Genomic DNA, 19,203 nt, shown 5'->3' on the forward strand with positions numbered 1-19,203 from the left:
TTATGTAGGTATATATTGTCTTTCCAGGAAAGAGGCCCCAGAGAAAGCATCACTACCGTGGTAAGGAACTAGCCGTTTGGTTAGACCTCATACCGAAAATAGACAGCAAGGACCCCGGGGAGAAAGCTAATTCCCCTATCCATAATCTCTTAAATGCCAACAATAAGTCCACGTTCGATGATTATAATCGACTCATCACTCAGTTTCACAAGCTGTTCCCTCCCTCCCCTCCCATCCCTCCTATAACGCCGTTCAATGTCCAGGGAGATGGTGATCACACGTTTAATACCGAGACAGACGGGGGCTCTAAAAACAATGGACAGCAATCAACACAGCAACCCAACCGTGACAATGATGTCACCGAGGATGGAAAAGATGAGGCTTCCACACAGGCGCCACCTGTCGTCGGCCCTCGACAGGATATATCACTAGTGCACACTTCCGTCCCTCTAAGTATCACGGTTGCTATTGGTTGTTCGTTATTGTTCCTTAATATTCTCATCCTTGCTGGAGTTTACTACCAAAGGGAGCGTATTAAGAAACTACGTCGGAGTGATAGCTCCAACAGCGAGGAAATGCGTGTAGGACGGAAACTGGATAAAGATGGCCGAGACCAAAAAGGACCGGAAACGACGTCATTAATGACTTCAGCTCAACATAACCAGCTATCACCTGTAAAAAATGTAAATACTCATCAAGAAGTGAAAAATAACCCTATATACACCGCAATAACCAAATCCTCTGACACAAACCCAGCACCGGGAGGGTATTCCTACACTGCGGTCCCCACTAACACTGCGTCGCCTATGCATCGTACTACAAAATCTCATCATTCTCATACCAATTCCATCCCCTCATCCAATAAAACCGGAAACTCAATCAGCAATGCTACAAGTGGCCGACCACCGGATGTGTCGCCACGAGTTGACAGTATGAAGAACGCTTACCAACATGATAAATATAACCAAATAACAGCGAAGGAACAACCCAACTCTAATAACGCTATAACGATAGTATAGCAAAGAGCTCAGCGTCATAGTCGTCAGGGGAAAACTTTTCAGTATATGTTTCATGTAAATCAGTGAGAATTTTTTACCGGTAATAGATGTCCTTTATAAGGGTTGATTATCATATCTACTGCTCCGCGACATGGCAAGTTGAAAGATTAATTGTTATTTCACTTGAAGCCCAATAAAACTTGTTACTATGAATTTCTTAAAATATCTATATCAGTAAATACGTGTTAATCATTTTGCAATGAAAGGGTATTATTTATTTTCCGCTCGACATTGATATATTTACTCATTTCTGTTGAGAACGTATACCTACCTGTATATATCCTCCTCTCTTTAGAACACTTACCTGCATCCGTTTGATCTTTATTTTGTGATAAAACATCTCTGGGATTTCTATGGCTTATCGGAATGATGACTCGCTCTCTCGTTTTATTATATAGCATGTCTGTAATCTCAAGCTGTATATATATCAACAGGATTACCCATCCTGTATACACATGCTTTTACGTCGCATCAGGCAAGACCCCAATACATATGTATGTAGAGTTTATATAAACAGGCTGAATGGGTGAAAACAGACGTCCAACCCGACTCGTTTAGATTTTGTTTATTCTAGTATTGTTACATCTTTAATGGCCGTTTTAAATGATTCCTTAACAACATCAATCTGTCTATAATCAAAAACACTCGATTTCAATTTTGACGATAAGTATTACTTACCTACCTAGATAAAGAAGTTCGTGTAGACATTGATGATACACATCATTGGGTGGTCCACAGTAAGAATATATCTGTACGGCAATAAACTGTCGACTAAACTGTCGGCTTTGATCGCCATGGAGAAAACAGAACTCGTGATCATTGTTTAATGTTTAATCAACTTTAGGTTACGGCTCATAAGCATACCAAAGATTACATCATACAATTAGCAATCCTTGATATGTAATACAAATCAACTGAAGATGGACAGCATTAATATAATTACTTTGCATATATAGTAGATCTATAAAAAATATATTATATTGGGAAATACTACAGTAAGTTAACACATGTTTAACAATTCTGAGCGTCAAAATTGAATGAATGAGATGCATAGCTCAATATTTCATGCAAAACATATGTCATTAATCAAAGTTGTACACGCCCGAAAAGACAATTACAAACACGTATATGTTTGTGTTTTGGTAAGACGGAAGCTGTTTAAACAATGGATTTTACCAACATATAGTTTACATGCTCCTCAGAGAAAGTAATATTGCATTCATGAATTCTTTCCTTCTTTTCTATCCGTCCGCATATCAAAACAAAAAAATCAAAACAACACTTTCATGTGATTTTAATCAGAATATCAAATATGAGTACTTAAGTTCCTTTCCCTCCTTCGATAACACTTATTTATAGGAACGGAGTCTCCCTGCCTTATTTTAAGAAAATAAACGATGAATATGAAAAAGTATACCATATCTTGATTTTCCTATGTCGAACCACTATTGAAATCATGTTCTGTGTGTGACATGGAGCAAGTGATAGCAAATCTTAACCCTTAAACACACTTCATGGAAATATTGTATATATATACCGAAATACAAACAGTCTTAAATATCATCTCTCATATTTCAGTATTATAGAAAACATTGATGAGAATGATTTTTCTTAAGAGAGCAATGACCTTAAAGGTATTATATAGCTAGGTCTACAATGTTGTTTGGGGTGCTTGCTTATCATCATTGTGTTGTATATCTGTAAACAAAATCATTCGCTAATCATACATACAAGAGTGTTTAAAAGCACGTGTTGAATAATTCTCGCAAAACAAAATTCAAAAGAGACGTCAAGTGATTCACTGGTCAATCTTAATTATTGGGTGTTATGTTTCGCGTTTTCAATTTTGATTATATTCCTACATTCGATTTTTTTTTTTTCAAAAAAAAAGATAAATTTAGAAAATACTACATTGTGTAAAATGATACATTTTCAGTCTGAACTTTGCTGAGAGCGTTCGACCACGTGTCTTTAGACTTGTGTAACGATGTGCCTTGTCCGAAACCAATATGACGTTCATTGCTTTGCGCATTTTTCGTGTACATTTGTATATATGTATGTTACGCCCATGGGTGGGGACAAAGATGTAGCGATTGGTTGTAATAAGTGTGTGTGCTCTAAATCCTTAACCAGTATATGTCACATGTATATAAAACTATTAACTTTGTATTTATGTATAAATTTGTACAGACTTGGCGATTTAGTTACACAATATCAAGTATTCTGAAAACCCTGAACATGTGGAGAATCTGACACTTCTCAATCATGCATGGGGTATTCCGACAGTTGACGGAAATTACCAAGTTTTGCCGAGTGATTTTATTGAAACGTGTATTTTTTGTAGCTCTCGAATATTTGCGTATGTACGTTAAACTGAATCAAACCAGCGTGAAAGTACAAAAAAGCATACACATATATTTATACTAAAGATATGAATGTACGAGTGATTATGTTATATTTGGAATGTCTGTTCGTTATGGAGACTTATGCACACATTTGGAATTTGAGAGACTTCCCCTCCCACGATTTTTGTACCTACATAGATGAGTATGTTTATAAGTGACTCTGTGACCATTTGTAAGCGTTGTTGTTGTTGTTGTAATCGTTATTATTCTTCTGTATTTTTTTCTAAATTGAATATGTTTCCATAGTGACAAGAATGCAAATAAGCGTGGGTGGTGTGATGTCTTGAGCCCCAACAGCGGTCGAAAGTACCGTACTCTATACATATCCCGTCAGATACAGTTTTGAAAACAATCATTTACATTTTGACTTAATCCATATTACAATTTTTCGTAAGTAGAAACATAGCTATCCGAAACGGTCATTTGTTTGAAGTGTTGCATAGTATAGTTCCATCATTAGAGTTCGACAAGTATTTGGATTATCTCGTCATAATTATAGAAATCATTCACTATCGCTATTTATCTACAATGTATTAATCGTGAAAATTATCTGATAATTTCTTCGGGAAGAAACCTGTACAGTGGTGATCAGAAGTATCAATTGTTTCCATTTAATAACAATATATCTTATATATACATATATATGTATAAAAAATGTATATATTGATGGAAGCAAAAAAGTTTGATGGTATGGAGAATTTATTTAGATGAGTTTTGAACATGCATAGATACGTGTATGACCAGTGATTGAATCACACTTTATTTCTGTTAATACTATAAGCATAACTTGGTGTGAACATTTAGAGACATATTGCCCGTGTGAGTTTCAACATTTAGAGACATATTGCCTTGTTTGTTTTCAGTTGTTTCCATGTTTGTTATGTTCCATTCCAGTTAGTGTAGAGAAAGTGTCTCCATCTTTTTGTCAAGGCGAGATGTTGGCGATGCTATTATATACACTATTTTGTATATATCAAGAAACATTTGTAAATAAACAGCCATGTCGGTTTGAACCGTTCTGAGTAGAACAAAAATATCACAACCCCGAAATAGAAATTTCATTTCATACAATGTTCATCGTTAATATGTTATTTCGGAAGTTCTCTTCTTTCGAAATCAGCAATATTTTTACTTGTAGGATTAGTTTCGAAATAAATCCGATAATCCTTTAATCTTAATCGAGCAGTATGGTAATTGGCATCACTTTCTTTTATATCACGTTATTACGTAGATTTGATTAATAAATATCTATTATATACATCATATATCACTAGCCTCACGTGCATAGTTTTGATATAAAACTAAGTCACGTGATTACTGTGTAATGATGTCACAAGTTCAGACAATAGTTCTTGTATGACTCTTGTCTCATTCTGAGTATAATCATAAAGTATTTAATACCAGATACAGTTCATGCTGGTATGTATCGGCTATTTCTGGTATGTATCGTCTATTTCTGGTATGTATCGGCTATTTCTGGTATGTATCGGCTATTTCTCTGATTAAACCCTCGTTACATCACGATAAATAATATTGTATTAAACTGAACACGTTTTTGTCGTTTCTGAAGAGCAGCCAACTCGTCACAGACTCTGAGTAGTCAGTAAGGGGTAGTCTTTCATTGTGTAGTCTGTAAATACAGTGACGAGTGTGACATAGATCAGTTTGAACAAATGTTGTTTGGTAATAAAATGGGTACAAGTTACAGAGCATTGTCATGTTGTCTTTGTTTACATGTGGTACACACATTAATCAAGGAAAGTAGATGAACAGAGGAAGCTGTTAATATATAGTCAAACTCAAAATCAGGCATAAGCATATGGTTTTCAGGGAAATTTGACGAAGGCAACGGGAGATGTATATTGTGACTAAGACCAGATGATCTCCTAGACGAAGCGTCTCCTGTTTCACAAAGGACGATGGCCGCTGTGTGAATTACACCTCGATTAAGGTAACACCCTTCCAAAGCAAGGACAAGCGAAGTGGATTCAAGAAAATTATGGAATTATCATCAAAGCGTAAAACAATAAAACGATATAGTTTTCTAATGTAAAGCACGATACAATGATAATTTATTTTAACGTTCAACACTATAAAATGATATTTTGTTCTAACTTTAAACACTATAAATCATAACTTATTCTGACGTTAAACACTATAAAACGAAAGTATTCTCTTGTTATGAATGTTACCCTTTGAAATAATTTACTGAATAGATGATCAGAGCTGGGAACTTAAAATCTTGAGTATTTTACAAAATTGTCAGACCGAGATTCCAATGATATTCGAATTACTATTGTGTTCAGAGTTGATATCTGAGAAATGTTTAGCATCAGGGAAGAAAAAAAAGGAGAAGAAATATATTGGGAATAAAATCGTGAATGTGATATAACTGTCCAAAGTCCTTTGTATTTGGACAGAACTCAGGGGCCAACAAATACAGAATACAAAAAGGGGAAACAAAAACAAAACGGGCCTAGTAGGCATTTTAAATGGAGCACGCAGGGTAACGACAAACATCGGGAAATATCCAGCAAAGAATAGCCCAGCAACTCCCGCACGTGAATATCATCGTCAGTGAAACTCAAGTAAAACATAAAACACCACTGTTTCTTCCTGCTAGGACTCGTCACAGCTACGAAGACTTAAAGTCAGTGAGTTTAGGAACGGACAAAGGACCTACTGTGTTACCATGTCAACCGTGAATGGCTGATCTCCAACATCCTGGAGGTTAATCTGCATGCCTAACTCACCCTGTACAATGTGACCGACAGGGACGGTCTGACATTAAGTTATAAGATTAGAGTGATTTACTCCCTGTACAATGTGACCGACAGGGACGGTCTGACATTAAGTTATAAGATTAGAGTGATTTACTCCCTGTACAATGTGACCGACAGGGACGGTCTGACATTAAGTTGTAAGATTAGAGTGATTTACTCCCTGTACAATGTGACCGACAGGGACGGTCTGACATTAAGTTATAAGATTAGAGTGATTTACTCCCCTGTACAATGTGACCGACAGGGACGGTCTGACATTAAGTTATAAGATTAGAGTGATTTACTCCCTGTACAATGTGACCGACAGGGACGGTCTGACATTAAGTTATAAGATTAGAGTGATTTACTCCCCTGTACAATGTGACCGACAGGGACGGTCTGACATTAAGTTATAAGATTAGAGTGATTTACTCCCTGTACAATGTGACCGACAGGGACGGTCTGACATTAAGTTGTAAGATTAGAGTGATTTACTCCCTGTACAATGTGACCGACAGGGACGGTCTGACATTAAGTTGTAAGATTAGAGTGATTTACTCCCTGTACAATGTGACCGACAGGGACGGTCTGACATTAAGTTATAAGATTAGAGTGATTTACTCCCTGTACAATGTGACCGACAGGGACGGTCTGACATTAAGTTATAAGATTAGAGTGATTTACTCCCTGTACAATGTGACCGACAGGGACGGTCTGACATTAAGTTAAAGATTAGAGTGATTTACTCCCTGTACAATGTGACCGACAGGGACGGTCTGACATTAAGTTGTAAGATTAGAGTGATTTACTCCCTGTACAATGTGACCGACAGGGACGGTCTGACATTAAGTTATAAGATTAGAGTGATTTACTCCCTGTACAATGTGACCGACAGGGACGGTCTGACATTAAGTTATAAGATTAGAGTGATTTACTCCCTGTACAATGTGACCGACAGGGACGGTCTGACATTAAGTTATAAGATTAGAGTGATTTACTCCCTGTACAATGTGACCGACAGGGACGGTCTGACATTAAGTTGTAAGATTAACTCCCTGTACAATGTGACCGACAGGGACGGTCTGAATTAAGTTTATAAGAGAGAGTTATTTACTCCCTGTACAATGTGACGACAGGGACGATCTGACATTAATTGTAGATTAGAGGTGATTTACTCCCTGTACAATGTTACCGACAGGGACGGTCCCTGACATTAAGTTAGTAAGATTAGAGTGATTTACTCCCTGTACAATGTGACCGACCAGGGGACGTCTGACATTAATTTGTAAGATTAGAGTGATTTATCTCCGGTACAATTTGAACCGACAGGGACGGTCTGAACTTAAGTTTAAGATTAGAGTGATTTCTCCCGTACAATGTGAACGACAGGACTGTCTGACATTAAGTTATAAGATTAGAGTGATTTACTCCCCTGTACAATGTGACCGACAAGGACGGTCTGACATTAAGTTATAAGATTAGAGTGATTTACTCCCTGTACAATGTGACGAAAGGACGGTCTGACATTAAGTTAAAGATTAGAGTGATTTACTCCCTGTACAATGTGACCGACAGGGACGGTCTGACATTAAGTTATAAGATTAGAGTGATTTACTCCCCTGTACAATGTGACCGACAGGGACGGTCTGACATTAAGTTATAAGATTAGAGTGATTTACTCCCCTGTACAATGTGACCGACAGGGACGGTCTGACATTAAGTTATAAGATTAGAGTGATTTACTCCCTGTACAATGTGACCGACAGGGACGGTCTGACATTAAGTTGTAAGATTAGAGTGATTTACTCCCCTGTACAATGTGACCGACAGGGACGGTCTGACATTAAGTTGTAAGATTAGAGTGATTTACTCCCTGTACAATGTGACCGACAGGGACGGTCTGACATTAAGTTGTAAGATTAGAGTGATTTACTCCCTGTACAATGTGACCGACAGGGACGGTCTGACATTAAGTTATAAGATTAGAGTGATTTACTCCCTGTACAATGTGACCGACAGGGACGGTCTGACATTAAGTTGTAAGATTAGAGTGATTTACTCCCCTGTACAATGTGACCGACAGGGACGGTCTGACATTAAGTTGTAAGATTAGAGTGGTTTACTCCCTGTACAATATGACCGACAGGGACGGTCTGACATTAAGTTATAAGATTAGAGTGATTTACTCCCTGTACAATGTGACCGACAGGGACGGTCTGACATTAAGTTGTAAGATTAGAGTGATTTACTCCCTGTACAATGTGATCGACAGGGACGGTCTGACATTAAGTTGTAAGATTAGAGTGGTTTACTCCCCTGTACAATGTGACCGACAGGGACGGTCTGACATTAAGTTATAAGATTAGAGTGATTTACTCCCTGTACAATGTGACCGACAGGGACGGTCTGACATTAAGTTATAAGATTAGAGTGATTTACTCCCTGTACAATGTGACCGACAGGGACGGTCTGACATTAAGTTGTAAGATTAGAGTGATTTACTCCCTGTACAATATGACCGACAGGGACGGTCTGACATTAAGTTGTAAGATTAGAGTGGTTTACTCCCCTGTACAATATGACCGACAGGGACGGTCTGACATTAAGTTATAAGATTAGAGTGATTTACTCCCCTGTACAATGTGACCGACAGGGACGGTCTGACATTAAGTTATAAGATTAGAGTGATTTACTCCCTGTACAATGTGACCGACAGGGACGGTCTGACATTAAGTTATAAGATTAGAGTGATTTACTCCCCTGTACAATGTGACCGACAGGGACGGTCTGACATTAAGTTATAAGATTAGAGTGATTTACTCCCTGTACAATGTGACCGACAGGGACGGTCTGACATTAAGTTATAAGATTAGAGTGATTTACTCCCTGTACAATGTGACCGACAGGGACGGTCTGACATTAAGTTATAAGATTAGAGTGATTTACTCCCTGTACAATGTGACCGACAGGGACGGTCTGACATTAAGTTATAAGATTAGAGTGATTTACTCCCTGTACAATGTGACCGACAGAGACGGTCTGACATTAAGTTATAAGATTAGAGTGATTTACTCCCCTGTACAATGTGACCGACAGGGACGGTCTGACATTAAGTTATAAGATTAGAGTGATTTACTCCCTGTACAATGTGACCGACAGGGACGGTCTGACATTAAGTTATAAGATTAGAGTGATTTACTCCCTGTACAATGTGACCGACAGGGACGGTCTGACATTGATGTACATAACCTATTGTTTAGTTTGATGGACGACACCACGATCTACTGTACTAATATGTAACCGAGGATATGGTGATAGGCTTTCCCATGATGTCTGCTCAGTGTTATCTAAATCGGAAACATTCATTTTATTTTTTTTTTCTTCGATTTATTTGATTTGATTCGATTTGTTTTGATGGATATTACAATCGAATTTCTGTTTCATTTTCATGTCTAATTGTTATATAATTAAAATACACCAACCGCTGACGTCACCTCATAGATATCACGTGTTATGCAACACTATAGATTAGTTAAATATTAGCACTTTAGCTGAAGATTTGATAAACTCTCAGTCGTCCTAGAAATAGGTTAAACAATGACCTTTTGAGCTCGAAACGGCCGCAGGACTAAATCACGTCCAGACAAATAACATCAATTTGAACGGAACTCAACATAACACAAAGTAATTGTTTGTTTCATCAGATCAATATTGTATTAAGAACGATCTTGTCCCATTATTTATCGGGGGTGATTACCGAATGCCTATAACTGTATTACTTAATTTAAGTATTTGATGTTTCAGTGAAGTTTTACATGGTAACTCTGTCCCGGTAATGGTTACATATGACATCCAGTCGACCGCTGCCCCGGGGTCGTGTTTCTAAACCTTATAAATACGTTACTCGCACGTGGAACGTCCCCGGAGATTTCCCCGCCCGGAACTTTACCACGAGAAACAAAATAACGAAATATCTTGTACATAATTACATTTCTACTGCTAGGAAGTCGTAGCCAATGAGTCGTCAAGTGAGATACAGCTGTAAATAAAGAGAACATGGAAGTCAGTGTTGTCTGCATCTTGCTTATATTGTGTTAACTGTGTAATGTTATCAATAATTTCACCTCACAAAAAAATCCTTCGTGGTGTGATTGATCAGAAGGATATCGCTAAACGATAAAAAAAAGGCTGGGGAAATGATGTTTGTGTCACCACGTATGAGACGATGATACGTGGGGAGGGACATTGTTAGTAATACTTCTGACACACACGGAAACATAACTAAGGTATCGAAGTTAACTATACCACTCATTCATGCATTATTATCATACTGTGACGTTTACAAATGGGTTCGTCACTACCTCTAATAGATCCTGGTTAGTGACTAGTCTACAGATGCAAATATATACAAATATTACTACTATTTGGTAGCCTTTAACATTTAACGAGAACATATAACACATAAAATATAAGTTTTATATATACAGTGGTCTGTCTGACCGCTGACACTTAATCTTAATACTATAACTCGTCCCGTACCACTCACAACGGCTAGTTATAATTACTGGTCGCCGGTCTGTGTGTGACCGCTGACTATACGGCTACGGGGATTCAGTGACTAGCAATATGTGTAATCGAACATGATTATACGCTCTGACTGTTCCTATGTATTTTCATCGGCCACCTAACCCCTGGTGTTTGCTGCTGACCACCAACACTACTTATAGTATGGTCGCTGACATGCCCGCCGACTACCTTGTAGTTGCTGACTTGACCGTCGACTACCTGCTTGTAGTCGCCAACTAAATTGTAGTCGCTAACCTATCAGCCTCTGCCAAACACTCGGTGTTAAAACGATTAGTTGATGGATCAAGGAGAAGACCGTGGTCACATCTATCTTTCCATAACTAGCTACCTTTCTTAGGGTCTCTCCGCTTCTGTCTGTACAGTTTGGATGCCGAAATCAGAGTCCTTGTGTTCTGTCAGAGCCGGCTTTTATACCCTCCGATATAGACCATCTGAGTCATTCAAGTGTTTTACATGCAAGGGTAGGATTACATAATCAAGCGTGCGGGAGAATGCACGAGAATAGTTCAGGACCCGGATGAACACATGTAAACAATACACAACGATGCCTGATCGGTATGTGTTATCTATTTTCATTACACTACCCACGCCTTCGAGGTTGAAGCTTCCATGCTTCTTAATTATGTTAGAACGAAATCAAAGAACCAAAGGAAAACAATTATTTACAAAACAAATAAACTTTCTTTATTAATCCAGCAGTGTTGAAACACTAGTATACGGACACTTCGTTTAAGTGAGGTCCGTCCAAATGTTGTGGGCATCTAGCCTATTCTCTATTTCCAGTGAAGGTATCCAAATAAAAGTAGGTTTCATCTACCGTGGTTTGTTTCACTTGCTTGCCTGCCTCATGATATCGACAAGTGGTCGTGACTGTCCGCTTAGTTTTGTTCATGGCGGGCTCCGTCTGGACTCCAACACTAACAAAACGTCGACTAACCGTACTCGTATGTCGCTTCGTGGGATGATCCAGAGTTACTGGTTTCGGGATGACATGTCGCAGATCTGTGGCACGTAGCCTTTTGCCTGGTTCACCACTTTGTTCTGCTATTCTCTTCTTATGAAATGGCAGTGTAGGTTTTGTTGATTTCCTGATCACCCGACCCATCAAAGAATCATCCGGGGGTACAGGATTTGTGGCCACTGCTGTAGCTGAGGTTGAAGGTCTGTTGTCAGATGGGACAACTGGCTCAGTAGTTTCTTTCTCCGACTCCTCGGACAGTAAGCTCCCAGGGTCCTGCTTTTGCCAATCTTCTGTTTCCTTAGGCGAAGGATAGGAATCATCATCCGACCCATCGTCACTATCACTACTGGAGCTGCTTGAGCTGTCACTGGATCCTGCGGTCTGCTTATCCTCTGGTAGATTAGACACATGGACGGTCTCAGGTTGGCTGTTTTTGTCCATACCCTTCTCTTCGATATGTCTTTTCTCATGACGGGTAAGGTATACTTGCTTTGTAGTCGTGAAATTACAATGAGTACAGGCAAATGCATTCTTTTCAGAGTGTTTCAGACCACACATCACAAGATGCTCCCTGAGCTCTTCTGTTCCAGCGGTTCTGAACTTGCACATAGGACAGGCCTTCATTGGGGTCGTCTTTGTGTTTACCATTCTCTGAAAGTACCAAAAGCTTTGATTAGTGGTATATCTTCTTCATGTGATACAGGTATTTTATAAAACATCTCAAGACATAGACTAGTACAAAATATAGTCAGAGTGTTTGGCAGGTGCTTTCCTATGTCTGCGACCCTGTTTTGGGTTAGTTTCTATATTCTTAGAACTAATATTCTTAAGGTCACTCCCAGACTCGTTTTCACTCTCTTTGAAAGTAGTACTCTCCTCACACCAATCACTTCTACTGTCATCAACTTGCTTGCTCTCGAAACAACTCTCGTCAACCTGAGTCTGTTGCTCTTTAACTTTTGCAAAATCCTCTGCATTCTCATTCCTGAGCATCTGAACTTTTTTTGGCTTCATGCGGTCTACATGAATTACTTGTAGCTTCCCTTTTCGCCCACAGCGTACGCGATATGTGACGTCAGTGAGCTTTGATATCACTCGGAATGGACCCTTCCAGCGACAGGCTAGCTTTGAACTTTGTCCTGTCTTGACGTTGGGAAAGAAAACGAATACATCATCACCAGCTTTGAATGGTTGCCAGGAGAGTTTCTGATCATGAAGCTTCTTCTGTCTAAGCATTCGTCCCTTTACACTTTCTCTGACTAACTGATGTGCGTCTTCCATCTTTTCCTGTAGCTCCCACGCCCATGTATTCTGTGGTAATGCTTTCAGATTTCGTGGCATTGAGTATTGTAGATCTAGTGGAGTAGAAGTTTCTCTTCCAAGCATCATAAAGTTGGGGGAATTGGAAGTGGTCTCATGTTCGGTTGACCGATATGCCATCATGACATATGGCAAGTGTCTGTCCCAGTCAGTGTGTCGCTCATTCACAAATGCCCTCAACATGGTAACCAGTGTCTTATTGAACCGCTCAACCATACCATCTGACTGCGGGTGGTAGGGAGTGGTACGGGTCTTTTGAATTTGCAGTATACGACACATTTCCCGAAACAATGCACTCTCAAACTGAGAGCCCTGATCTGAATGGATAATACTGGGGACTCCGAATCGACAGACGACTTCTTCTACCAGTATGCGTGCTACGGTCTCTGCGTTCATGTTTTGCATTGGAAAACTTTCTGTCCACTTTGTGTAGTAGTCGGAGATAACCAAGATGTGCCTGTTGCCATCATCGGTCTCCGGCAATTCGCACAGAATGTCCATAGCTATGCGCTCCATTGGGTATCCCGATTCAGTTATCTGCATAGGTGCTCTCTTGGTTTTTGTCATGTTCTTGCTCTTAGCACACATCGTGCAACCAGTGACATATCGTTTGATATCATCTTGTATCCCAGGCCAGTAATACTGTTGGCGGATCTTGGCAAGAGTCTTTCTTGTTCCCAGATGAGCAGCTGTCTTGTTATCATGGGCATGACCAAGGATTGTGCGACGTTCGTTTCTAGGAACTATAATATGAACTACTCCTTTTTGTGTTTTTCTCACCAATAGATCATCTTGAATGGACAGTATTTCAAACTGTGACCATAGGGATTTCACTGTTTTGTTTCTGCCACCTATGGACTTATACCCAGGTCTTTCCCCTTTCTTGACCCAGTCAATAACCAGACCTAAGTCATCATCTTCCTCTTGTTTTTCGCTCAGGGTTTTCTCACGTTTTTCTTTTTCATCAGATTTACAAGGGTCTATGCTCCTCACTATCTGAGCTGTAGATTCAGTTGCTCGATTGTCTGCCTTCAGTTCCCAGTCTGGGTCAAAGTTGCATTGACGACAAGGGATCCTGCTCAGTCCATCGGCATTCTGATGTTGCTTCCCTGGTCGATGAATGATGTGCATGTCATATGAGCTTAACACCTGAAGCCATCTTGCCATCTGGCCCTCTGGGTCTTTGAAATTCAGCAACCATCTGAGCGAACTGTGGTCTGTTCTGACAGTAAACTTTCTGCCATACAGATAATGCCGGAAGTATTTTGTGAAATTGACGACAGCCAGTAATTCTTTACGCGTTACGCAATACTTCCTCTCTGCCTTGGTCAATGTTCGTCCTGCAAATGCTATGGGTCTCTCTATGCCATCAATTTCCTGTGATAGTGCAGCCCCAATAGCTTCATGACTCGCATCGGTGTCGAGTATGAACTCTTTACTAAAATCAGGGTGGGCCAGAGTTTTTGCACTTGTCAATTCTCTTTTCAGAATCTCATACGCTTCCTGACACTGAGGTGTCCAATCAAATTTCCGTCCCTTTTCTGTCAGCTTGTGTAGGCATTTCGCAATCACAGAAAAGTTCCTGACAAACTTTCTGTAATAACTACAGAACCCCAGGAATGACCGCAGTTGTTTGATGTTGACTGGGACTGGCCACTCCGCAACTTTCTTCACCTTATCTGGGTCGGTGGAGATACCTTCCTCCGAGATCTTGTGGCCAAGGTAAATGACTTCTTTGGCAAACAGACAGCATTTTCTCGCCTTTAGCTTTAATCCAGCTTCTTGTAAGCGTTTGAACACTTGTTGCAGATTCTCAATCATGTCTTCAAATGTCTTCCCGGTCACGATTATATCGTCTAGGTAAATTAAACAGGTCTGCCACTGTAAACCTGCTAGTACCGTTTCCATCAGTCTCTCGAATGTCGCAGGAGCTGACGCTAGACCAAAAGGCATGACCGTGAACTCATAAAGACCTGTTCTTGTCGCGAATGCAGTCTTCTGGCGATCTTCAGGAGCCAAATCAACCTGCCAATAACCGGAGTTTAGGTCGAGTGTTGAGAACCACGAGCAACCTGACATTTGATCAAGAGCCTCGTCAATACGTGGAAGTGGATACGCATCCGGAATGCTAACAGCATTCAGCTGTCGATAATCCACGCAAAATCGTAAGCTCCCGTCCTTCTTTTTCACGAGGACGATCCCAGAACTCCATGGACTGGAGGATTTCTGTATGATCCCTCTGTCAAGCATATCCTTTACTTGTCTATCAATCTCGGGACCAAGATTGCCTGGCACTCTTCTTACTGGCTGTTTTATGGGTTTGGCACCCCCAGTGTTGATCTTATGTTGAATCAAGTCTGTTCTACCCAGATCGTCGTCAGTAACGGCAAACAGGTTCTGATGTTTTAGCAGCAATTCATACCCAGCGTTGTATTGATCTGTTGTAAGATTATTTTTGGAGTCATTCAACAATGTTTGGATATCTGCCCTAAGTCCAGCTACTTTGTTAGGTGTCGGTTCGTCGACGGTTCCCATTACACCATCAATAGTGCTGACCTGAGCAATCGTTGTCCCTGGGTAAAATTGTTGACTCTCGTTGCCCAGATTCATTAATCTTACAGGCACCGTAGTATCATACTGCACAAGTGCCCTAGCGACTAATGCTCTCTCTGTCTTAAGAAAAGTCGCTGGTTTCTCAACTAGAAGTAGTTTGCTGACTGTTTCACCCTCTGGTAAACATACCTTCCCTTGGACCACGACCTCACTGTTGGCAGGAATGGTTACCTTCTCTGTAAGTGAAAGTCGGTAGCAACCCATAGCACCCTCGTAGAATGTCGGTACCGTTACATCATCAAGTGTGAGAACACCTTTCTTGAAATCAAGAGACCCATTTCTCTCCTGCATTATGTCTAGACCCAGAATACCATCGGTATTAATCTTAGCAATAATTGCTTCCACATAAATGTCTTTTGTCTTATTAAGCCGGATGACAAAACTCCCTTTGCCCTTGACCTCAAGTTTCTCACCACTAGCTGTTAAAACATCTTGGTGAACTCTACTCAGGCGAGGTTTAGCCGATTCTGTAATTTTATCAAACACTCGCTCTGATATGATGGTGACTGTTGCCCCTGTGTCAACCAATAGGTTTACTTTAGTTCCATGAACTTCGGCAGTTATATACATGCCTGCTTCCTGCACGGCTGTAGACAACCCAATGCCAGCTCTTGGTTTCTTTCGTCTCTGTCGACGATGGGTGTTCACCTGCTGGGCCCCTGGTTGTTTCTGACTTTTATTAGGGTCATTCTTTTTGTCAGGCTTGGGACAATTTCTACGAAAATGTCCCTCCTCACCACAGTTAAAGCAGTTCTTGTTCCTGACCACATTAGACCTACTTCTAGACTTCATCTTTCCAACGTCCTTTTCCAGAGACTCTAGCTTTTTCTGCATGTCCTGGAGCAGTTTTAACATCTCTGACCCCTCAGATGTTTCAGTATTAGTATTTCTAAGATATGATTGGCCTTCCTTTGATTTCTTCTCACAGCGGTTGTATGCCTCTAATTCAACCGATAGTTGTATGGCCTCAGTCAAATTCTTAGGCCTCGACTGTTTGATTCTTATGCGCATCTCGGAGTCTGCAAGTGCTTCAATGAACTGTTGCATAGCCAATGTCTCCCTAACATCATTTGGCACTGTGCGATATGCCAAGTTCACAAGCCGTCTAATCGCTTGTCCCAGTTCTGGTAAACTTTCCGATGCTTTTTGACGCCTCTCCATTAACTGAACCCTATAAAGCTCAGTCTGGTTTGGGGGAGCAAACCTCTCCTCCAAGGCTTTGACTAGCGACTCATAATCCTGCTGCTTAGGAATGTCAAGGTCACCCAGTATCCCTTGAGCTTGGCCCCGCAATGCTACTGCTAAGTGGAGACCTTTCTCATTATCAGTCCATCGGTTTATTCGAGAACAAGCATCAAAATGTGATTTGAAGTCAACCCATGGAGATGTGCCGTCATATGTTGCCGCTTTCACGGTAACCATTTTACTTTTATATTTTGTCGACATGTCCCTGACTTCATCGTCTGTTTCTTCAGCATCCCTCCTGCTGGCAACTCTACTCATTCTTTTTTTTTTGGTGGTTACATTGTCATATTTGTGACCATCTAGTCTGTGATCATTATCCACACCCAGCGGACATGGTACAGATGTCATTGGTTTAGTGCGAGACAATAGATTGTGACTGCTAGCCTGCATCTGTTTCATTTGTTCTCCGAGCTCTTTAATCTCTTGTTCAAACTTTTGTATACTTTCGTCCCTTAATCCAAGACTATAGTCTGGAGAGAACTTCTCCGGTTTTAGACGAGTATCTTTTTCTTTGGTTCCAAACCCAGAGTCGACAACTGCGTGCTTCCGCATCGGTATATTGGGTTGTGTGATAGGGGTTGAGAAATCAAAGTGAATATGACCGGTGTTGTTAAAGTCAAGACCATTATCTGATTCCCTGTCAGACTGGTCACTGGTATAGCCTTCTGCCATATTAAATCACAGTGAGAATATAAGTAACAAACAATTTTTTTTTTTTTTTTTTTTATTATTATTATTACATCAACAATAGTTTATAAACTATAGACAACTAAAATGTCACAAACCAATTGTCAAATAACCAGGATCCCACCGCTGCCACCAAAATTTGTGACGTTTACAAATGGGTTCGTCACTACCTCTAATAGATCCTGGTTAGTGACTAGTCTACAGATGCAAATATATACAAATATTACTACTATTTGGTAGCCTTTAACATTTAACGAGAACATATAACACATAAAATATAAGTTTTATATATACAGTGGTCTGTCTGACCGCTGACACTTAATCTTAATACTATAACTCGTCCCGTACCACTCACAACGGCTAGTTATAATTACTGGTCGCCGGTCTGTGTGTGACCGCTGACTATACGGCTACGGGGATTCAGTGACTAGCAATATGTGTAATCGAACATGATTATACGCTCTGACTGTTCCTATGTATTTTCATCGGCCACCTAACCCCTGGTGTTTGCTGCTGACCACCAACACTACTTATAGTATGGTCGCTGACATGCCCGCCGACTACCTTGTAGTTGCTGACTTGACCGTCGACTACCTGCTTGTAGTCGCCAACTAAATTGTAGTCGCTAACCTATCAGCCTCTGCCAAACACTCGGTGTTAAAACGATTAGTTGATGGATCAAGGAGAAGACCGTGGTCACATCTATCTTTCCATAACTAGCTACCTTTCTTAGGGTCTCTCCGCTTCTGTCTGTACAGTTTGGATGCCGAAATCAGAGTCCTTGTGTTCTGTCAGAGCCGGCTTTTATACCCTCCGATATAGACCATCTGAGTCATTCAAGTGTTTTACATGCAAGGGTAGGATTACATAATCAAGCGTGCGGGAGAATGCACGAGAATAGTTCAGGACCCGGATGAACACATGTAAACAATACACAACGATGCCTGATCGGTATGTGTTATCTATTTTCATTACAATACATTCAATTTTGTTTGCTATTTAGATTCCGGAAATAAACTGGTGTGCAGTATCAAATGCGAGTCGGTAACATTGATACCACTTAAACAAGTTGATAAATGTTTGAGTTTATAAAAGGAATTGAAAGAAGACAAACAAATAAAGGTTAATTCTTAAATTTCATGTTTAATCCAAGGTTATCATGGTTTCTAGATTTCTTTATCTACGTTTCGTAATAATAGAAATTGTGATCGTGTAACTCTCAGATTAGTATGACCTTCGAGGAGTTACAAATTCTCCATTAAAATGTCCATCTCATAGAGCATATAAGGTGTTAAAGATAAAATGATGGCTTTTAATACCGTACTGTATTCCATACCGAAGAATCACATGCACTAACATTACAGTTAAGATAACAGAAATATTCCCCAAAAGTCAATAAAGAAAAGTACGTGGAAACATGGTTCAGAAAGAGTAGACACCTCGGCTTAATCCAAGATAACCACTTACAAATCTAGAGAAAACCCGGGAAATATCACATTTTCAAGGATAATCGGACCAGGAGATCTGGAAGAGAAAGCGTCTTTAGCTTTATCGACCACACCCGC

The 19,203-nt window shown here is 40.1% G+C and overlaps 2 protein-coding genes across 2 annotated transcripts in view; one reads left to right on the forward strand and one right to left on the reverse strand.

The window, feature by feature from the left end:
- The window catches only part of LOC117342218 (neuroligin-2-like), a 54,799-nt gene extending 49,629 nt beyond the window's left edge, over nucleotides 1-5,170 (forward strand). The window contains exon 5 of the mRNA XM_033904271.1: nucleotides 28-5,170. Coding sequence (XP_033760162.1) covers nucleotides 28-1,019 — 992 coding nt within the window. The 3' untranslated portion in view covers nucleotides 1,020-5,170. The remainder of the gene's footprint in view (nucleotides 1-27) is intronic.
- Nucleotides 5,171-11,516: 6,346 nt separating this feature from the next.
- Nucleotides 11,517-18,610, reverse strand: LOC117342738 (zinc finger protein ZFPM2-like). The gene is made up of 2 exons (XM_033904973.1): nucleotides 18,363-18,610; nucleotides 11,517-12,424 (listed from the first exon to the last, which is right to left on the reverse strand). The coding sequence occupies exon 2, from the start codon at nucleotides 12,419-12,421 to the stop codon at nucleotides 11,579-11,581; it is 843 nt and encodes a 280-aa protein (XP_033760864.1). The 5' UTR covers nucleotides 12,422-12,424; nucleotides 18,363-18,610; the 3' UTR covers nucleotides 11,517-11,578.
- Nucleotides 18,611-19,203: the final 593 nt, after the last annotated feature.

This window comes from Pecten maximus, chromosome 14, assembly GCF_902652985.1.
Source record: "Pecten maximus chromosome 14, xPecMax1.1, whole genome shotgun sequence".
Classification (NCBI taxonomy): Eukaryota; Metazoa; Mollusca; class Bivalvia; order Pectinida; family Pectinidae; genus Pecten; species Pecten maximus.